This window comes from Lutzomyia longipalpis, chromosome 3 (genome assembly GCF_024334085.1).
Source record: "Lutzomyia longipalpis isolate SR_M1_2022 chromosome 3, ASM2433408v1".
Taxonomy (NCBI): Eukaryota; Metazoa; Arthropoda; class Insecta; order Diptera; family Psychodidae; genus Lutzomyia; species Lutzomyia longipalpis.
In genome coordinates this window covers 27,133,799-27,150,404 of record NC_074709.1, presented here as the reverse complement: position 1 = coordinate 27,150,404, position 16,606 = coordinate 27,133,799, and the positions used below count along the sequence as shown (strand labels likewise).

The 16,606-nt window shown below is 38.0% G+C and overlaps 1 protein-coding gene across 1 annotated transcript; it reads left to right on the top strand.

The window, feature by feature from the left end:
• Positions 1–741: 741 nt before the first annotated feature.
• LOC129793491 (cholinesterase) lies at positions 742–12,393 on the top strand. Its single transcript, XM_055833583.1, has 3 exons — positions 742–1,362; positions 10,044–10,781; positions 10,852–12,393. The coding sequence occupies exons 1-3, from the start codon at positions 894–896 to the stop codon at positions 11,574–11,576; spliced, it is 1,932 nt and encodes a 643-aa protein (XP_055689558.1). The 5' UTR covers positions 742–893; the 3' UTR covers positions 11,577–12,393.
• The last annotated feature ends 4,213 nt before the right edge of the window (positions 12,394–16,606 follow it).

Here is a 16,606-nt window from a genome sequence, read left to right as displayed (position 1 = left end):
ATACATTAGTGGGAGTGAGAGGGAATGACAAAAAAAATGTTAGGAAAAAATGTCATGATCATTTTCTCTTGACATTCTTTTCCTGCATAGCACCATAACGCATGAACCTATTTCATGGTAAAACTGTAAAAAATTCTAATGATCAAAAAAGTGCTAGATTTATCAAGAATCATTGGAACGAAAGAAAGCTTAGAACAGAAAATATTTCCAGTGGAATCGATGCCAATTAATTCTTTTTAGCTAAAAACTTAAGAATTGAATCACAAAAAGAACAATTTGTGGAGCTTTAGTAGAAATCCTTGATTATTTTAATTATTCCTGTCATCCTTAATAAAATTAGCAGGATTAGCAGACACCTTGTCTACAACACTTTGTGTACACTCAAAAAAAATCCTCAATGAATTTATGAAGCGAATTTTGAGATTTTTCGGGGGTATGTGGCCTCAATTTTCGGGGCACTTTACGCCAAACAAACATCTTGTTTCCTCCTCAAAAAAATTTAGAGGATGAGGAAAAGTTTTCTTTTTATTTTGGGGCGAACCATTGCCCCACAGCTTCTGCTACCCCTCTGTGGGGTAAGCCGCTTGGGGAATCGCGCCCCCATATTTGGTGCGAGGGTGAAAGAGCAATAAACCTCCACTCCGCGATGGTTGTGCCTCACGCGCGCGCCAGGCAAAAGAAAACAAACCCGTCGAGCTGAGACGTTCCTCAGTTGCATGTCTGAGTCCTTCGTGGGCAGTCGAATCCTCCTTAAAGTGGTGAAGAATCCGCGAGCGCGAGTGAAAGAGGCCCCCCATACGAAATTGCGCTTACCCCTCACCCACGCATCCCTCTGTGATCTATATATATAATGTGATTTCTGCCGGAGCTGTGTGGCTACTTTATGGGGCGTGATGTTTCTGGTGAAGATTGTCGTGTGTTTCCTGCTCTTTCAGCTCGTTGAGGTTGTCTATGGGGCACGAGAGCTCCCCATGGTCACAATTCCCGATCAGGGCACCCTCATGGGCACCTACCTCAAAATGTTTCGCATCCAGACAGTTGTGGCCTACCTCGGGGTTCCCTATGCCCAACCCCCCATCAATGAGAATCGTTTCGCCCCACCCGTTGTTGATAATCTACCAACGTGGGAGGGTGTACGGAATGCCAGCCAATTGCCGGCAGATTGCCTCCAGAGCGCCACAAGGACCCCAAAGAAGCATGAGGAGGCTCTGCAGGCTATCATAGTGCCCCAAAGTGCTGCTGTGGGTAGTTCAATGGTTAGCAGTGGTGGTAGTGGTAGTGGTGATGGAGATGTGACCACTGCATCTCCACCGAGGCTCTACGATGAGGATTGTCTCTATCTCAATGTCTACATTCCTGATGGTGAGTGGGGGATTCGTGCTGAAAATTCCTTGAAAATTCGGTAAAAATTCTTTGTGAAAAGAATTTTATAGAAAATTTCTTCGCAGTTATAATTTTAAAATTAAACGATTTAAATTCACCACCCACGCCCCACCTTCTCAATTTTTGAGAAAAATAAATACAAGTAAAGAAAAGAAATAAAAATTTCACTATTTAAGTCCTTAATTGAAGGAATTAAGCTTGAGAAGTTTGAAAAATATTTTTTTTTTATCGCATTTAGTCCATTAGTCAATTCCTTTTTATAGTCAACCTATTGATGCGCTAGAAAAAAGTAAAGTCCATGTCGGAAGGTCAAACTTTGTCTTTTTATGGGCCAAAAGTAAATTAAAACCTTTAAATGGATAATTTTTGGATGATGAGTGGAAAATCTGTGAAATTCTAATATTTCTTTGTATAAAAATTAAGGACAATTTTAGTTCGCAGGGTGGTTTGGAAAATGAAACTTTTTGGTGAATTGCTTTTCAAATTCACCACCCACGCCCTACATTCGCCATATTGAGAACCCTTTATAATAATTTAGGTTATCCTTAAGAATTACATTAAAATAATTCTCTTAAACATTCAAATATGATTCAAATTGTAAGAATTCAAGATATTGAATCATAAAAGAAGACTTCGGAGGTTGTAAATGAAATAATTATCCCATTGAGACAATTTATAGTCTCCTTATTCTCTCACTAAAACCGCTAAATCCTTAACCTCCATGTTTAATTCCCGTTGGAAGGTCAAGCTTTGTCTTTTTATGAGAAAAAGGAGCATAATGTCAATTAAATCCTTTTGGTAACCTTCGAAAAGGGACAACAAATTCCCTTTTATTACTCACTCATTTGATGGAAGACATTCATCACAAATTACCCACAATTGCCCATTAATATTTATTTAGTTCAAGGAATTCCCGCCAAATTCACAAAGCTAAAAGGAACTTCCTTTTTGGTTCATTTTTTTTTTACAAATCCTGGTGCGTCCTTTTGCGCAAAAATAAACCCTCCATAGCACTCCCTTGTTGATGGCACCCTCGAGCTTCCTTCATCGTTACACATTGCTGGATATGTTTTTGTACATAGAATGTTTACCGTCTGTGAGGCAATTTCATGACAAATAAATCTATGAATAAATTTTCAAAATATTGACATTGCTATTGATTCCCTCTCCGCGTGCACAATTTATCCATTCTCTGCCCCCTCTCATTCCCTTATTGACGTGGAAAAACGGGGGAGGGGGAGGACGGGGTGGAAAAGTTATAGGGAGACGAGGTGCACGAAGCGACCGTGAATGCTAACGGCGTGTGCTTACCTGAAGGTATATAGAAAAATCCTGGAGAAAAACTTTTTAGAGTCCTTAAAAAAGCTCAATGAAGAGGCAGAAAAAATGAGTGGAAAGCTCACGCCAATTAATTACTTAAATTCTTAACTTTTTTTTGTTGTATACATAGTTGCAAAAAAAGCTCCCAGATGGATTCCTCAAACGCGTGCAAGAACTTTGCATGTCGCCCTTTTGAGAAAGGAATTTTTCTCTACGAAACATTTTTCTTTGTAGAGAAAATTGGTGAAAATTGCCATTGAATTGCCAGCTTTGTAATTTCGGGGACAAAAGAAGCGACCCTAAATGCGCGCCAAAGTTTAAGTGGATTGCAGACAAAATTGCCGTAATCTTGACCTTTAAAAGCTCATTGAGTGCGAGAAAAATGACTTAATACCCTGCAAAAGTGTGCTAAAACTTTCTCCTTCTCCAATTCCACGTACTCCACGTAAAGTTTTATAAATTAATGATCAAGAAGTTCCCATGCGAAGACATGATAATTTAACATTTTGCAGTGAGAAATTGGAACAACAGACTGTGCTGCATGTCGCTGAATCCCACAATTATCGACAAAAAAGCTCACTCAAAACAGAGATATATATCGACGGACAGAGTTTTAAAGTGGGCTTTAAAATATTTATAGATCAAATATCAATTTTGACTCTCTTCATTCAGTCTGCTGCTTGAAGTGCTTGAATGACTGTCCCACTTTTCAGCTCGGCGCAAGGTTATCAACACCACACCACCCACGCAACATTGTAGGTATTATTTTGAGAGCATCCCCCGCAATTGAAAGCCGCAGCCCTTTAAATTCCTCCCACAATGTTTCCCCGACCAGCCCTTTGCACAAAAAGAAGGAAGAATTGACAGAAAAAGCATGATTGCGATCTTTTGCAATTTATTCCACCCTCAATTGCTGAGCTATTGCCCTTCTTCTGCATACAGTGGGTACAACCCCTGTATATGCGAAAATACCGACATTGTTCTCGTGTGTACCCCATGAGCGTGCCTGTGGGTGTATTTTCAACTCCACTCTCCTAAATTTGCAACCATCAGAATTAGTTTGTTTCAGGTATTTTTTCCTCATTGTAAATTCAAAAGGTGGAATTTCCCACAGATATTGGTGGAATTTTTTGATCGAAACTAAAGGTTTTTGAGGAGAGTTTGACTAGAGTTAGAAACAGCTTAAATACGTTAAATGTTTTGAGATTAAAATTAGATTTTTAGCCATTTAAATGAGAGCTGAAATAAATTAATAAAATGGGGAAAAATATGCCTAAAGAAAGGAGCTTATTCAGGCATATAGGGATGTTTCCTTGAATTGGATGCCTGCCAGAATAGCTTGAATAGCCTAGATTTTTTAGAATATCAAAGAATTTTTAAACTTTCAGGGTCGGTTCTGTCAAAAATCTTTTATTTTCTTTTCTTAATTAAAAGCTGTTCTAAGATTTTGACAGTTGATATTTTAAAATCTTTTTTTTTTGTTATTCCATAAAAGAAAAAAAACGAAGGATTTGTTGTTATAAAAAACAATCACAGAGATCTTCTTCTTTAAAAACCAAAAGAAACAAACTGTCAAAATCTTTTAAGATGAATTGTTAAAAATAGAAAAGAAAGATTTTTAACAGAATCAACCCCTTTCCAAGTAAATCTTCCAAAAATTAGGACTTTGTAGCTCCATCCAAATTCCAAAGTCCTTTTATGAGTGTTCTTAATGGGAAAATAATTAATTTAAACGACTGTAACCTTTTTTAAAATTACTTTTTAGCACACTTTTCATGTCGATTTGTAAAATTGATAAAAGGTTAAATGTCCCAAAAGTTCATGACTGCGGCGGATTTTTTTTTCAGCCATCACGTCATAAACTAATTTTCCCTCTCGAATAAAATGCAAATTCGCGAGGTGTTCAGAACGCATAAATTTAAGACATAAATTCATAATGCTACTGGTCATTTTCTGCATTGAAATTACCCCTGAGAAAAAATTTGATTAAAGAAATAACCCGGTCCGTTTACTTTCGTTTTCTTTTTTGCTGCGTCCTTTTAACCGCAGCGCTGCGGTCTTATCGGTCACGCGGGGTTAAATTAAGCGAAGGTGGTTATTTTTCTTCGAACCTCACAATCGCGATTGGCATTTCCGGTCGTCGTCGTGAGACAAGATGAGAAACGCAGACCAATTTGAATTAATTCCCTTTCTTTTTGTGGGGAGGGGGTGAGCAATTCATTTGGAATGGAAGAAGTTATGGGGGAAGAAGGGCACAGGAGGGTCGTTGCAGAGGCATTTCACAAGCATGGAAAAAAGCCAGGAATACCGCGAGAGAGTGAAAAGGATACGAAATGGAAAAATATATAGAGTTGGTAAATCGATAAATAAATATTTTGCCCTCACGCGATCTCACATTTTCTCCACAAATTTTTTGGGGGCTTTCACTGGATTTTCGCCAAGTCTCGGGATTTTTTTAGGGCATCACTCCCACCACCATTTTTTTCCTTTACAACAATTATGGGGTTTCCTCGAAAGGATTTAGGGAATTCATTAATCTTTTACCTGCTGGGTTGTTTGCTCACTTATTTGATTTGATTTTATCATTTTTTTAGCTCTCTTTGGAGGGAGAAATCCCTAAAAATGAGACTTTAAAATTCAATGTGGAGCAAATGGTTGTTGAATGAAAGAGACAGCAACTACCGAAAATCCTATAGATGACAAAATGTCAAAGCTCGTCAAAGCTAATTAAAAAAAAAAGAAAAATTAATAAAAACGGCGCCAAAATTTAAATCATCAAGAGCGCGTCGTTGTTTTTTTTTTTTAGCTGTGATTCTTTCTTCAAAGAAGCACAGCTTCTGTGTACACTCTAAAATGCAAAGTCGTCAGATCGGGCTCAAACTTGGGATGAGCACGAATTAGGGTCCCTACATTCCAAAAAACGTATGCGCCAAAAATGTGTCCGGCCGGCCGGCCGGCCGGCCGGCTGGCCGGCCGGAATATAACGCTAAATTGTGAGAGAATGGTAATAGATAGAGACTTGCGGTCAACGGCAAAGTTCATATATCGGGTGGAAGACATCCGATTATGAAGTCAGATCCGACCCCCCACCCCTCCGTCCGCCATTTTGAATAACCCCCAAATTTTGTTTTCGCTATATCTCAGTCACTATTATAGCTAGAGGTCTGAAATTTTGATATGTTGTAGGGGCCATCAAGACCTTTCCAACGATACCTAATTTTCGAAAATCGGCCAAGCCGTTTAGCCAATATGGCCGCCACAATTTTTCATCGAAAATCGGCCATAACTCGAGAACGGCTTGACCGATTTTGATCAACTCGGGCTCAAATGAAAGATATTAATGAGCCCTACAACTGCTCGGAACATTGCAAGTTCAAAAAATGACCGCAAGTGGCGCTAAAATCGAAAACAAAATTTTCGATGAGTTTTCGATGAATATCTCGAGCACCGCTTTATAGAATTGCTTCAAATTTTGATATGTTATAGCTGGCTATAATATCTTTTATCATGCCAAAAATGAAAAAAATCTATGTAGCCGTTCCGGAGATATCGCGTTTTAAATTTAACATGTAATATCTTGAGTTGTATAAGACCAACGCCCCGCGAAGCGGGGCGTTTTATATATACATAAAAGTAAAGTAAAATATATATATAAATGCATAGATATATACATTATATATACATATAAAAATGCAAAGATAAATATTAAATATAGCATGGATGGAACAGTATAAAGCGAAAGAACGGTAAGTAAAACTTACGGGCTGTGATTCTTTCTTTGTCAGTGAAATGTGAAGATGGCTGAAAATTGAGGATGGGCAAATTTTGAGGAGAGACTTACTCGTGAGCTGAATCACAGCCAACGCCCGCCACGATTAAGGCTTTCTTTAAAATTTCTGCGCGTTGGCTGTGATTCGGCTCGCGAGTAAGTCTCTCCTCAAAATTTGCCCATCCTCAATTTTCAGCCATCTTCACATTTCACTGACAAAGAAAGAATCACAGCCCGTAAGTTTTACTTACCGTTCTTTCGCTTTATACTGTTCCATCCATGCTATATTTAATATTTATCTTTGCATTTAAGAATGAGAGTGTAAATTCCTCCTTTTTGGGCTCTAAAAATCCCGCCGAAAGCAACTTTAATGTAATTGTTGCGTGTCACGAAAGCTTTTAGGAGTTTTTCTCCTCATTTTATTTTTTCTTCTCCTACAGTACTCCCCGCGTTGTTCCCCAAACAAAATGTGGGTGCACGCGGCGTTTTGGCGGCAAGCGGTGAGCGCGCGGGATTTGAGGTTAACAAACCTCCTACAGGACGCGATTTTATTTAACTGATTACACGACGCCATGCCCTCCCACGCCGACAAACCACCCCCAAACCACTTTCACCTCCTTGTTCATTTTTTCTTTATTTTTCTTCTTTCTCTCACTTTACTTCCTCATCCGTCGTGGCCCCATTTGACCCAATATACAGAGATGGATTTACAAGGAGTTTTGTGGTCAGTAATACTGGTGAGTGGTGTGCCAGAAAATCAGTCTCCTTAATTACTCAAAATCACGCGCTTTTTTCTAACTAAAAGTACTTATCACAAACACCTACATAATATTTGCATCTCTATGCCCGCAAAAGAATTTCTGAGAAAACAATTAAAGAAAAAGAAAATTTGCTCCACATTTTTTTTTCTAACTCCGCACGAACACAATTTTCACATTTTCTGGGCCATTTTCTTTGTGCTAATTTTCACGTGGAAAAAATCCCTTTTGGGTCATATTTTATCCTACGTATTTGTGTGCGGCGGGAAAAGGGGCAGGAAAGTAGCAGCAGCAGAAGGGCAAAATTGGAAGCGGAAACCACAAATTTGTAAATTGAAAACATTTTGTGGGCGCTGCAGCGGAAAGTAATTTGGAAGGGATTGTGAGGCTCTTGCTTCGTGTGAAAGTGCAAAAGTTCTCTAGAAAATTATGATTTAAAGGCTAAGAAAGGAGACCTAGGACAAGGAATTAGCAGGAGGAATTCTTCTTAATAAAAGGTTCTCTGTAGAATTAATTTTAATCTACAATTTATCATTTTTTTTAGTTCCTCAAAAGATTAATTATTTCCTAATTATCAGGCTAGGTAGGAATGAATCAAGAAAATATTTTTTGGAGGATTTAAAAATTTAATAATTTAATTTAATAATTGAATTTAATTAATTAATTAATTTAATTACCTAATTAATTTTTAAAGAATATAACAAAGTGCGATAAAAAATCGTTGAATATGATAAAAATTGTCTAAATCCGATAAAAAAATCCCTTAATTCGATAAAAACGCAATGAACTTTAAAAACCAATTCCAAGTGCTTTAAGGAAGCTCAAAAGCTGAAAGAAAACCTTGAACTACCTTGAGAGAATCTCTTTAAAAAATTCACAAAATAAAAATGAAACTCCCAAAGCTCCCAAAGAAAATCCATTGAAAATTCATTCAAATATTGACCGTTAAATAAATATCCGATCTGAAAAGTTTTTTTTTATTGTTTTCTTGCCTTGAACTTCTCCCGAACTTTTGGCATATAGCGTGGAAAGGAAGCTTTCTGTCTTCACGCGAAGTTACTGTGTGAAGAGCTTTCTTCACATTTAAAGAGAGCGAGAGACTCAATTATGGAGGCAATAAATTCACATTTTTGCCCCCGCCAAAAGCGGTACTCTCACGACGAAGAAAGATTTGTGTGAGACGATAAGAGGGCAACGGCTTTTTGGGTTGAAAATTTCGCTTTCAAACCACGAAGAGACGCCGCAATGAAATTAACATTTTACCCTTTAGCCTTTCACCTGGGCCACGCGCCACATCGCCCCATCGTCTTTGCGATTGAATTGCTAATTGGGAGCTTTTTTCTTCTTCTTCTACCTGACTTAGTTGGAGGGGGGAGGGAGTCCTGTCGACCCCTTTTTTACCACCCCCAAGACAGCATGGACAAACGCCAGAAAGCACCATAAATAAAAAACTCTCATGTGGGGGCGGGATTGAAAATAAAAATAAAAAAAAGCTTTACTCACTTGTAGGCCCTCTTAACGAAAAAAATTTCCCGCCAATGGAGCTTAATTATGCAAATAAATTGGCATTTAGGCTACACAAAAGACGAGGGGTGATGGTGCTAAAGAAAAGGAGCTCAAGTCGTGCAAATCAGGGAGTTGGAGGTGGCCCCCTTTTTTTTGGCACGTTAAGTACTACAAAAAAATGGGGGCGAGAATGGAAAATATGTTCATTTGTCGTGTTTCTAATTGTTTCCCGTGTGTGTCAGCATGAGAGGAACTTCGGAATTGTCCACACTTGACTTATGGAGCTTTCCACAGAGTCCCACCCACATCACCCGCCCCCCAGAAGACCGTTATTTTTTTGTACTGGTGTGTGTCCAGCTCGTATTAACTTCCATGCCATCTGATAAGCCCCACGAGGAGGGATATTACGCATGTTTTTCCATCAAATGTCGCGCGGGAAAATAATAATTTTCCTTCAAGAACGAATGACCAACTTTTCTTGGAAACAATGGGGGCATTTAAGTAAATAATAAATATGTAGGTACTCAACATAAAATGTTTAAGAGATTTATATTTTGTTGGAAAGATTTAAATAAAAGGAATAAATTGTTACTAAATAATCGGAATATTTAAATTATTCACGATAAATCAGCAAAATTCTTTGAATTCTATCGCAAAATATTCGGAATAATTTCTCAAATATTCAGCAGATAATTACCCCTTTAAGTTGCTTTGGAAATATATAGAGGTAACAGGGACAAAAAGTTAGAAAGACAAGACAACACATTTTCAATTATCTTATTCTCAATTGCTTTTATAGTGTCTAGATGAAATAAATTCATAAAATTAAAAGTTAAGGACAAAAACGTAAATTAACAATTTGCCTCATGGTTGGGGCAAAAAGTTAAAAGTGCAAGGGTTCGGAAAATAGACTGAAAATACATTTTCCCGTTGAGTTAGAAAATAATCGTCTGAGACAAAGTTGTAGCCTGGAAAATTTCCTATAAGATAGTCGTCATGGGAAAACTTAAATATTTTCTGGGAAATCAGGAAAATGTCTCCCAAAAAACTAACTTTCGTGCGCTAAACTAAAAAAGAAATTAAGGGAAAGAACTTAATAAATGGAGCGAATTCTGCGAGCTTTTAGCTCTATTTCAGTCAATTAAAAGAATAAAGGAAAGGAAAATTGAGAAGCTTTTTGTTATGTATAATAAATTACTTGGAAGCAAAAAAGCTCTAAAAAGTCTAAAAGCTAAAGAAAAGCTCAACTGCCGAAAGCTCCCGAAAGATCTATCAAAAAATTAAATTTTTTTTAATTCTCTTCGCAGCTCCTCCTCCTCCGGATGGCTATGCTGTAATTGCTTGGCTACATGGTGGTGACTTCTCATCGGGTAGTGCCACTGAGCTCAATCCCTTCCAACTTGTGCTCAAGCAGAAGGTCATTGTTGTGTCCATTGCCTACCGTTTGGGGATTTTTGGTTTCCTCACCACGGCCGATGGGGAAGCTCCAGGGAATTTTGGGCTGATGGATCAATCAGCTGCCCTACTGTGGGTGAAGCGGAATATTAAGCTCTTCGGTGGCAATGAGGCCTCCATCACAGCCATGGGGCATGCTTCGGGGGCAATTAGTGTTGGGCTTCATCTCATCTCGGGTGATTGGTCTGAGGGACTCTTCACGCGTGCTATTATGATGTCAGGCAGCCCACTTCTGGAGACAAATGTCCGCGAAGCGAAAGCCTATGGAAGTGCCCTGGATAGAACAGCAAAGACTTTTGGGTGCTTCCGGAGGCCAACGTCGAAACTCATCAACTGCCTGCGGAATGTCCCAGCGCAGATTCTTGCTGATAGTGCTCCTGTGAATGATTGGGGGCCGGTGATTGATGATGGGTTGAGTAATCAAACTACACCATTTGTGCCGGATGCCCCAAAGGCACTCGTGGAACGAGGGCAGATCCACAAAGTCCCACTCATGATTGGCTTCACCGACATGGAGGAAGTGCTGGAGCTGGCTGTTGGGGATATTCTCACCGAGGGAATTTCCAGTGAGATGTACGACACACTTCTGGGTAAGTTTGGAAGCTTCCAGTTCTTCTTGAATATCTTTTCTTACAAGGAGAGGTAATTTCTTTCGTCCAGGCGACATGGTTCTCAATGAACTCTCCCAGTTTGAATCAAATGATTCCTGTGCTGGCAACAATCAGATTGTGATAGATGCCGTGAATTTCGTGTACAAACCCTACCCGCCCACGATGGAGCCAACAGTTCTGCGGAAGCGCTTCATTGACTTCAGTACGGAGAAGAAGTTTGCAGCACCAGCAATCTCCCTGGCAGCTGCAATGAGTCAGAAGAAGGGTGATGTCTTTGCCTATCGCTTCGACATGAAAGCCCGTTCTGCGGGAGTTCTCGAGGGTGTTCCCGAGTGGGTTGGTGTGCCCCATGGATTTGATGCTCTCTTCGTCTGGGGACTCCCCTACTGGGCACAGCTTCCGTCAGGGGCGCAGTGGGATCGTGCTGATAAGCAAATTGCCGAGATTATCATGACACTCTGGGCGAATTTTGCAAAATTCGGCAATCCCACCGAGATGGGGGTGTACATAAAGTGGGAGAAATTCACAGCAGACTCCCCGGGGATCCTCATTGTGGATCGTGCCTTCAATATGAGTGATCGCTCAAACATGAACTACGGCTCAGTGCAATTCTGGAATGAGTACTACCCCAAAGTTGTCACATTTGCCAGTCAGTGCTGCAATGCAACCAATGTTGCTGCATCCTGGCACACGGATATCCCCCGGGAGGCCACGGGGATCCTCCTCTTGGCACACTTTGGCAACTTCCTGGCCACACTCATTGCTAGGACGTAGTGGGAGGCCTCCCCCTCATACGTGTGGGGTATGTAAATAGCAAATCAGCAGGTGAGATCCCTTCCTGAATCCCTCCCTCACGTGGACTCTTTTCTTGAAGCCCGGGAAAATTTATTTGAATTTTCTTTCTTTAACAATTCCTCTAATTCTTTGTTTTTTTTTAGCTGGATAATTTTTTCTTTTTCCTTCAAAAACTTTAAAAGGGAAATTTTATTGCTATTTTACTGACCACACCACCTGCTTGGAAAACTTCCTTTTGCGAGCTTTAAGAGCTTTAATAAGAGGTGTTTCAAAATGTGAAATTATGCTTCCCTCGACGAGTGACTTTTATGTGCTGTAAAATCAGAGACATTTCCTTACCCCATTCTACCTGCATTTGAGCCCTTTCACCCCATTTGGGGGCAATGTTTTGAAGGAATTTATTTTTCTTTTTCAACGTTTTAAGAAAATATATCAAAAATTCGCCTAAAAAACAACGAAAAATCATTGAAAATTTTATATTTTTTTCTCTTTTAAAATAAATTTATAAAGAAAGCTTAATTCTCTTTATTTTAAAGGCAACTTCAAAAAAGCTCAAAGTTTAATGTTTTCCCTTTTGCATACTTAAGAAAATCAAGGAATGAGTCCACGTCTTTCTTTCTTACTAAAAAACAATTTCTTGCACCCTCATTTAGAGATATAAAAAAAAATTATTAAAGAATAAAATCTTGTGAGAATTATTTTTGTCCCGTACAAAGGTCAAAGACAAGAAAAAATGTATAAAAAATGTGCATTAAATAAAGAAGAGTTTATCTAAAAATTTTACCGAAGAAAAAAACCTTGGAGAGTCTTCTTAGAAATTTTTTCAACGTCTTGGAACTGTTGTGGGGAATTTCCTTGCAAATGAGGGAACGCTCCCCAATTGCGCGTCATCCAGGCGTGTGTGTGTTCCTTTCAGGGCCCCCAGCCGACGACGGCTCAAGCCGCTTGAGCCGGCAGCCGATGCGATTTTTCAAGCCGTCGCCGCCGAGTCTTGGAAAAAAAATTTTTTTTTCAAGCCGTCGCCGCCGGTGGTTCCAGAAAATCAAGCCGCCGCCGCCGACTATTGGGAAAAAAAATTTTTTTTCAAGCCGCCGCCGCCGGAGCCTTTCGCAATATTAATACTAAAAAAATTAATCAAATTCGAACTAAATTATTTCTTAACCAAGGAGGTACAAAGGAAAGTTTCTTATCTTTCATGGACATTTTCCGCTTTCACCATTTTCTCACCTAAAATATTAAGGAATTTTCCTACTTGAAGACTTTTGTTCTCTTCGATGTCATGAATTTTCACTTTCCATGAAAATCTCACTTAAATATATTCGCAAAAAACACTTTTCATGTATAAAGTATGTATAATATCCTCTTTTTGGAAATTTCATGGCAACTGTATCATTTTCCTGGCCCAGAAAAATCGTTTTTCCTCTTCTTTCTTTCTGCGAAGGTAATTTTCCAATTTTCACACAATTTTCATACATAAAAAAAAAACTTTATCATAAATCTCTAGAAAAATCGCCTTATTGCTGCGTGCGTTGGTGAGTACTCACACATGCGCGCATGCTATGTGTGTATTTGCTCCTTCCTCCTGCAAGCGTGGTGTGTAAAACTTCATATGGGACTTTTGCTCATACGCCGGTATCGGTCGCCTAGATGACGTATAGCGTAGTGGTTTTATAGCTTTTGGTCTCGGGATCAAATCTCGCCAAATAATTTTTTTTCACATTATGTTTTTATTCTTTTACACATTTATGTCATGTTTAATGAGATAATTAATTACGTTTATTTAATTCGCTCTAATAAATAAAAGAATTTTCGGAATAAAAAGAATTTAATCTTACCCTTGGCGCACTAAGCATTAGAAAATCTTTTATATTAACATAAATTAATTTCTGAGCGATAAAATCCCATCTCAAGTTCCAGAATATCCATTTTTATTTTAAACAATGCGAGACAATTTGGGGAAAATTCAAGAACTTTTAGTAAGTTTTTTGGTCACTTCTGTTCCTTGACTTCTTGAATTAGGAATGATTTTTATTCTTATAAAGAAATATTTAAATCATTTAAATATTTTGAAGGAGAAAGAAACGAATTCTAGTAGATTAATTAATTAATTAATTTTTGTTGTGAAAGAAAGAAAGAAAAGAGGATCTTTTTCTTTTATTAGTTTTTGTTTAAAAAATGATTTTTACTCCTAAAGAATTATTGGGTGAATAGAAAAAGAAAATAACACGGTGAAATAATCACAAATCTAACTTGAAAAAAACTTTTTTTTTTCATTAAGAACTTGTCCAAAACATGGAAGTTCTGACTCTTTGGGATGAAATCAAGAAAAAAAATTCTTGTAGTCAGCAGGACCGCCAAGATATATAAGAATCACTTCTTTTTTACGAAACAGAAGTGACCAAAAAACTTACTAAAAGTTCTTGAATTTTCCCCAAAGTGTCTCGCATTGTTTAAAATAAAAATGGATATTCTGGAACTTGAGATGGGATTTTATCGCTCAGAAATTAATTTATGTTAGGTAATATAAAAGATTTTCTAATGCTTAGTGCGCCAAGGGTAAGATTAAATTCTTTTTATTCCGAAAATTCTTTTATTTATTAGAGCGAATTAAATAAACGTAATTAATTATTTCATTAAACATGACATAAATGTGTAAAAGAAAAAAAAAACATAATGTGAAAAAAAAATTATTTGGCGAGATTTGATCCCGAGACCAAAAGCTATAAAACCACTACGCTATACGTCATCTAGGCGACCGATACCGGCGTATGAGCAAAAGTCCCATATGAAGTTTTACACACCACGCTTGCAGGAGGAAGGAGCAAATACACACATAGCATGCGCGCATGTGTGAGTACTCACCAACGCACGCAGCAATAAGGCGATTTTTCTAGAGATTTATGATAAAGTTTTTTTTTATGTATGAAAATTGTGTGAAAATTGGAAAATTACCTTCGCAGAAAGAAAGAAGAGGAAAAACGATTTTTCTGGGCCAGGAAAATGATACAGTTGCCATGAAATTTCCAAAAAGAGGATATTATACATACTTTATACATGAAAAGTGTTTTTTGCGAATATATTTAAGTGAGATTTTCATGGAAAGTGAAAATTCATGACATCGAAGAGAACAAAAGTCTTCAAGTGGGAAAATTCCTCAATATTTTAGGTAAGAAAATGGTGAAAGCGGAAAATGTTTGTAAAAGAAAACAAAATTCGGGAATTTTCCACTTTTTCAACTCAATTTTAATTTTCACCACAAAATCTTATGTGGCGGGCATAAATGCATTTTACTCGGACGTTTTTCTTTAAAACAATCCCAAGGGAATTTTTTTTAATGGGCTTTATTAAATTTATTACGCGCCAAAATTCAAACCGCTTGAGCCAGCCGCCGATGCGATTTTTTAAGCCGCAGCCGCCGCGTTTCGCTAAAAAAAAATTTTTTCAAGCCGCCGCCGCCGGTGGTTACAGAAAATCAAGCCGCCGCCGCCGAGTCTTGGAAAAAAAAAATTTTTTTTCAAGCCACCGCCGCCGGAGCTTATACAAAATCAAGCCGCCGCCGCCGTTACAGTGTGCGGCTGGGGGCCCTGGTTCCTTTCCTCCCGTCTCATTTGCATTTTGAAGCACGCACGGATTGTGTCATTCGCGGGGTTGGGCTACACAGAAGGGGCACACTGTGAGTGATCGATTTGCGCGCGGAAAAACCACCCACGCGCGAATGAAAATGAAGGAAAAAAAAGGACGAAAGAGGAGCCTCTCCCAGTGAGGAAATTGAATTTTTACAAAGACCAAAAAGAGATAAATTAATCCCAACGCTCTCAGCTGAATGCGATGATCATTTGTAACACTTCTGTGTCGCCGCAATAATGACCCCCCAACCCCTACTTTGAGGTGGATGGCGGCACCCCACCTTTAAGTTCACATAGTGGGATAATTTATTGATAATTATGCAGCGATTGTGCAATACGAAGCGCGCTATATGTTAAAGGAGGGTAGTTTGCAAAGGGAAATCAATGCTCTCTCTCGGGGGTAAGCATCAAGTTGGGATTGTCGGACGGGGGCAGAAATTTATTGTCTTTTGCTTTTGATTTACCCCCAGTCGCGAACGCGAGAAAGTGGAATTTTATCGCAAAAAAAGGAACGAATTGGAACTAAGCACGGTGAAAATTGATGGAAAAATCAATGGGAGTGTTTGTTTATGGAGAATTGGAGACTTTTTCATTTTTTTGGGTGCTTCATTGCATCTCGAAAAATCACTTTTTTTATTAGAAAAAGTGATCGAATTTAATTATTAAAAGATCAGGGAAAGATAGAGAGAATAGAATAGAGGAAAAAATTGCCAAAAATGAAGAAGAAAAAAGCTCAACAGATGGCTCTCATTCATCTGAATAAAAATCAAAAGATTCCGTGATAAAGAGCCCTAATCTTTAAGCATTAGCGTGATTTCAACGATTTATTTTAAAGAATTTAGCATTTATCGCCCGATTTTAACATTAATAAATCATTGACGAATGTATAATTACTCGTCTAATGAGAACTTGAGAGGTAAGAAAGAATTACATTAGACAAATTTAAATTTTCTCAAGACGTTAAAAAATTAAACAAATCACTAATTTTTGATTCTTTATTAAAATCGAAAAAAGTTTTCGAAGAATTTTCGATCCGATTTGATTGAATTTTAAATCATCTCTTTTGACTCGATTTTGCTGTAAAAGGTGTTTATTCATGGGTTTATGAAAAGCTTCCTCATTTGTGGAACAATTTTGACCTCCTTTAGACAATCTAAATAGATTGAATTTACGTTAGATTTTTACTCGATTTTGAATAGTTTGTATGATCTACGATTTTTTTAAAAAAATTATAACAAAAAAGTGGTTTTGCTTAGATTTTGATCAGTTTAATTCGATTTTTCAATCGATTTAAGTCTGTTTTATTATTTTTTTTTACTTTCGATGAGAAGCGCATTCGGTATTTACTCGATATTTGTTAAATTGTTTTGAATGATTTAGAAA

Excerpts from the sequence above, each read along its gene's own strand:
- LOC129793491 (XM_055833583.1), top strand. The coding sequence starts at position 894 with ATGTTTCTGGTGAAGATTGTCGTGTGTTTCCTGCTCTTTCAGCTCGTT. Across the intron at positions 1,363-10,043 it reads CAATGTCTACATTCCTGATG|CTCCTCCTCCTCCGGATGGC; the intron begins GTGAGTGGGGGA and ends TTCTCTTCGCAG. Across the intron at positions 10,782-10,851 it reads GATGTACGACACACTTCTGG|GCGACATGGTTCTCAATGAA; the intron begins GTAAGTTTGGAA and ends TCTTTCGTCCAG.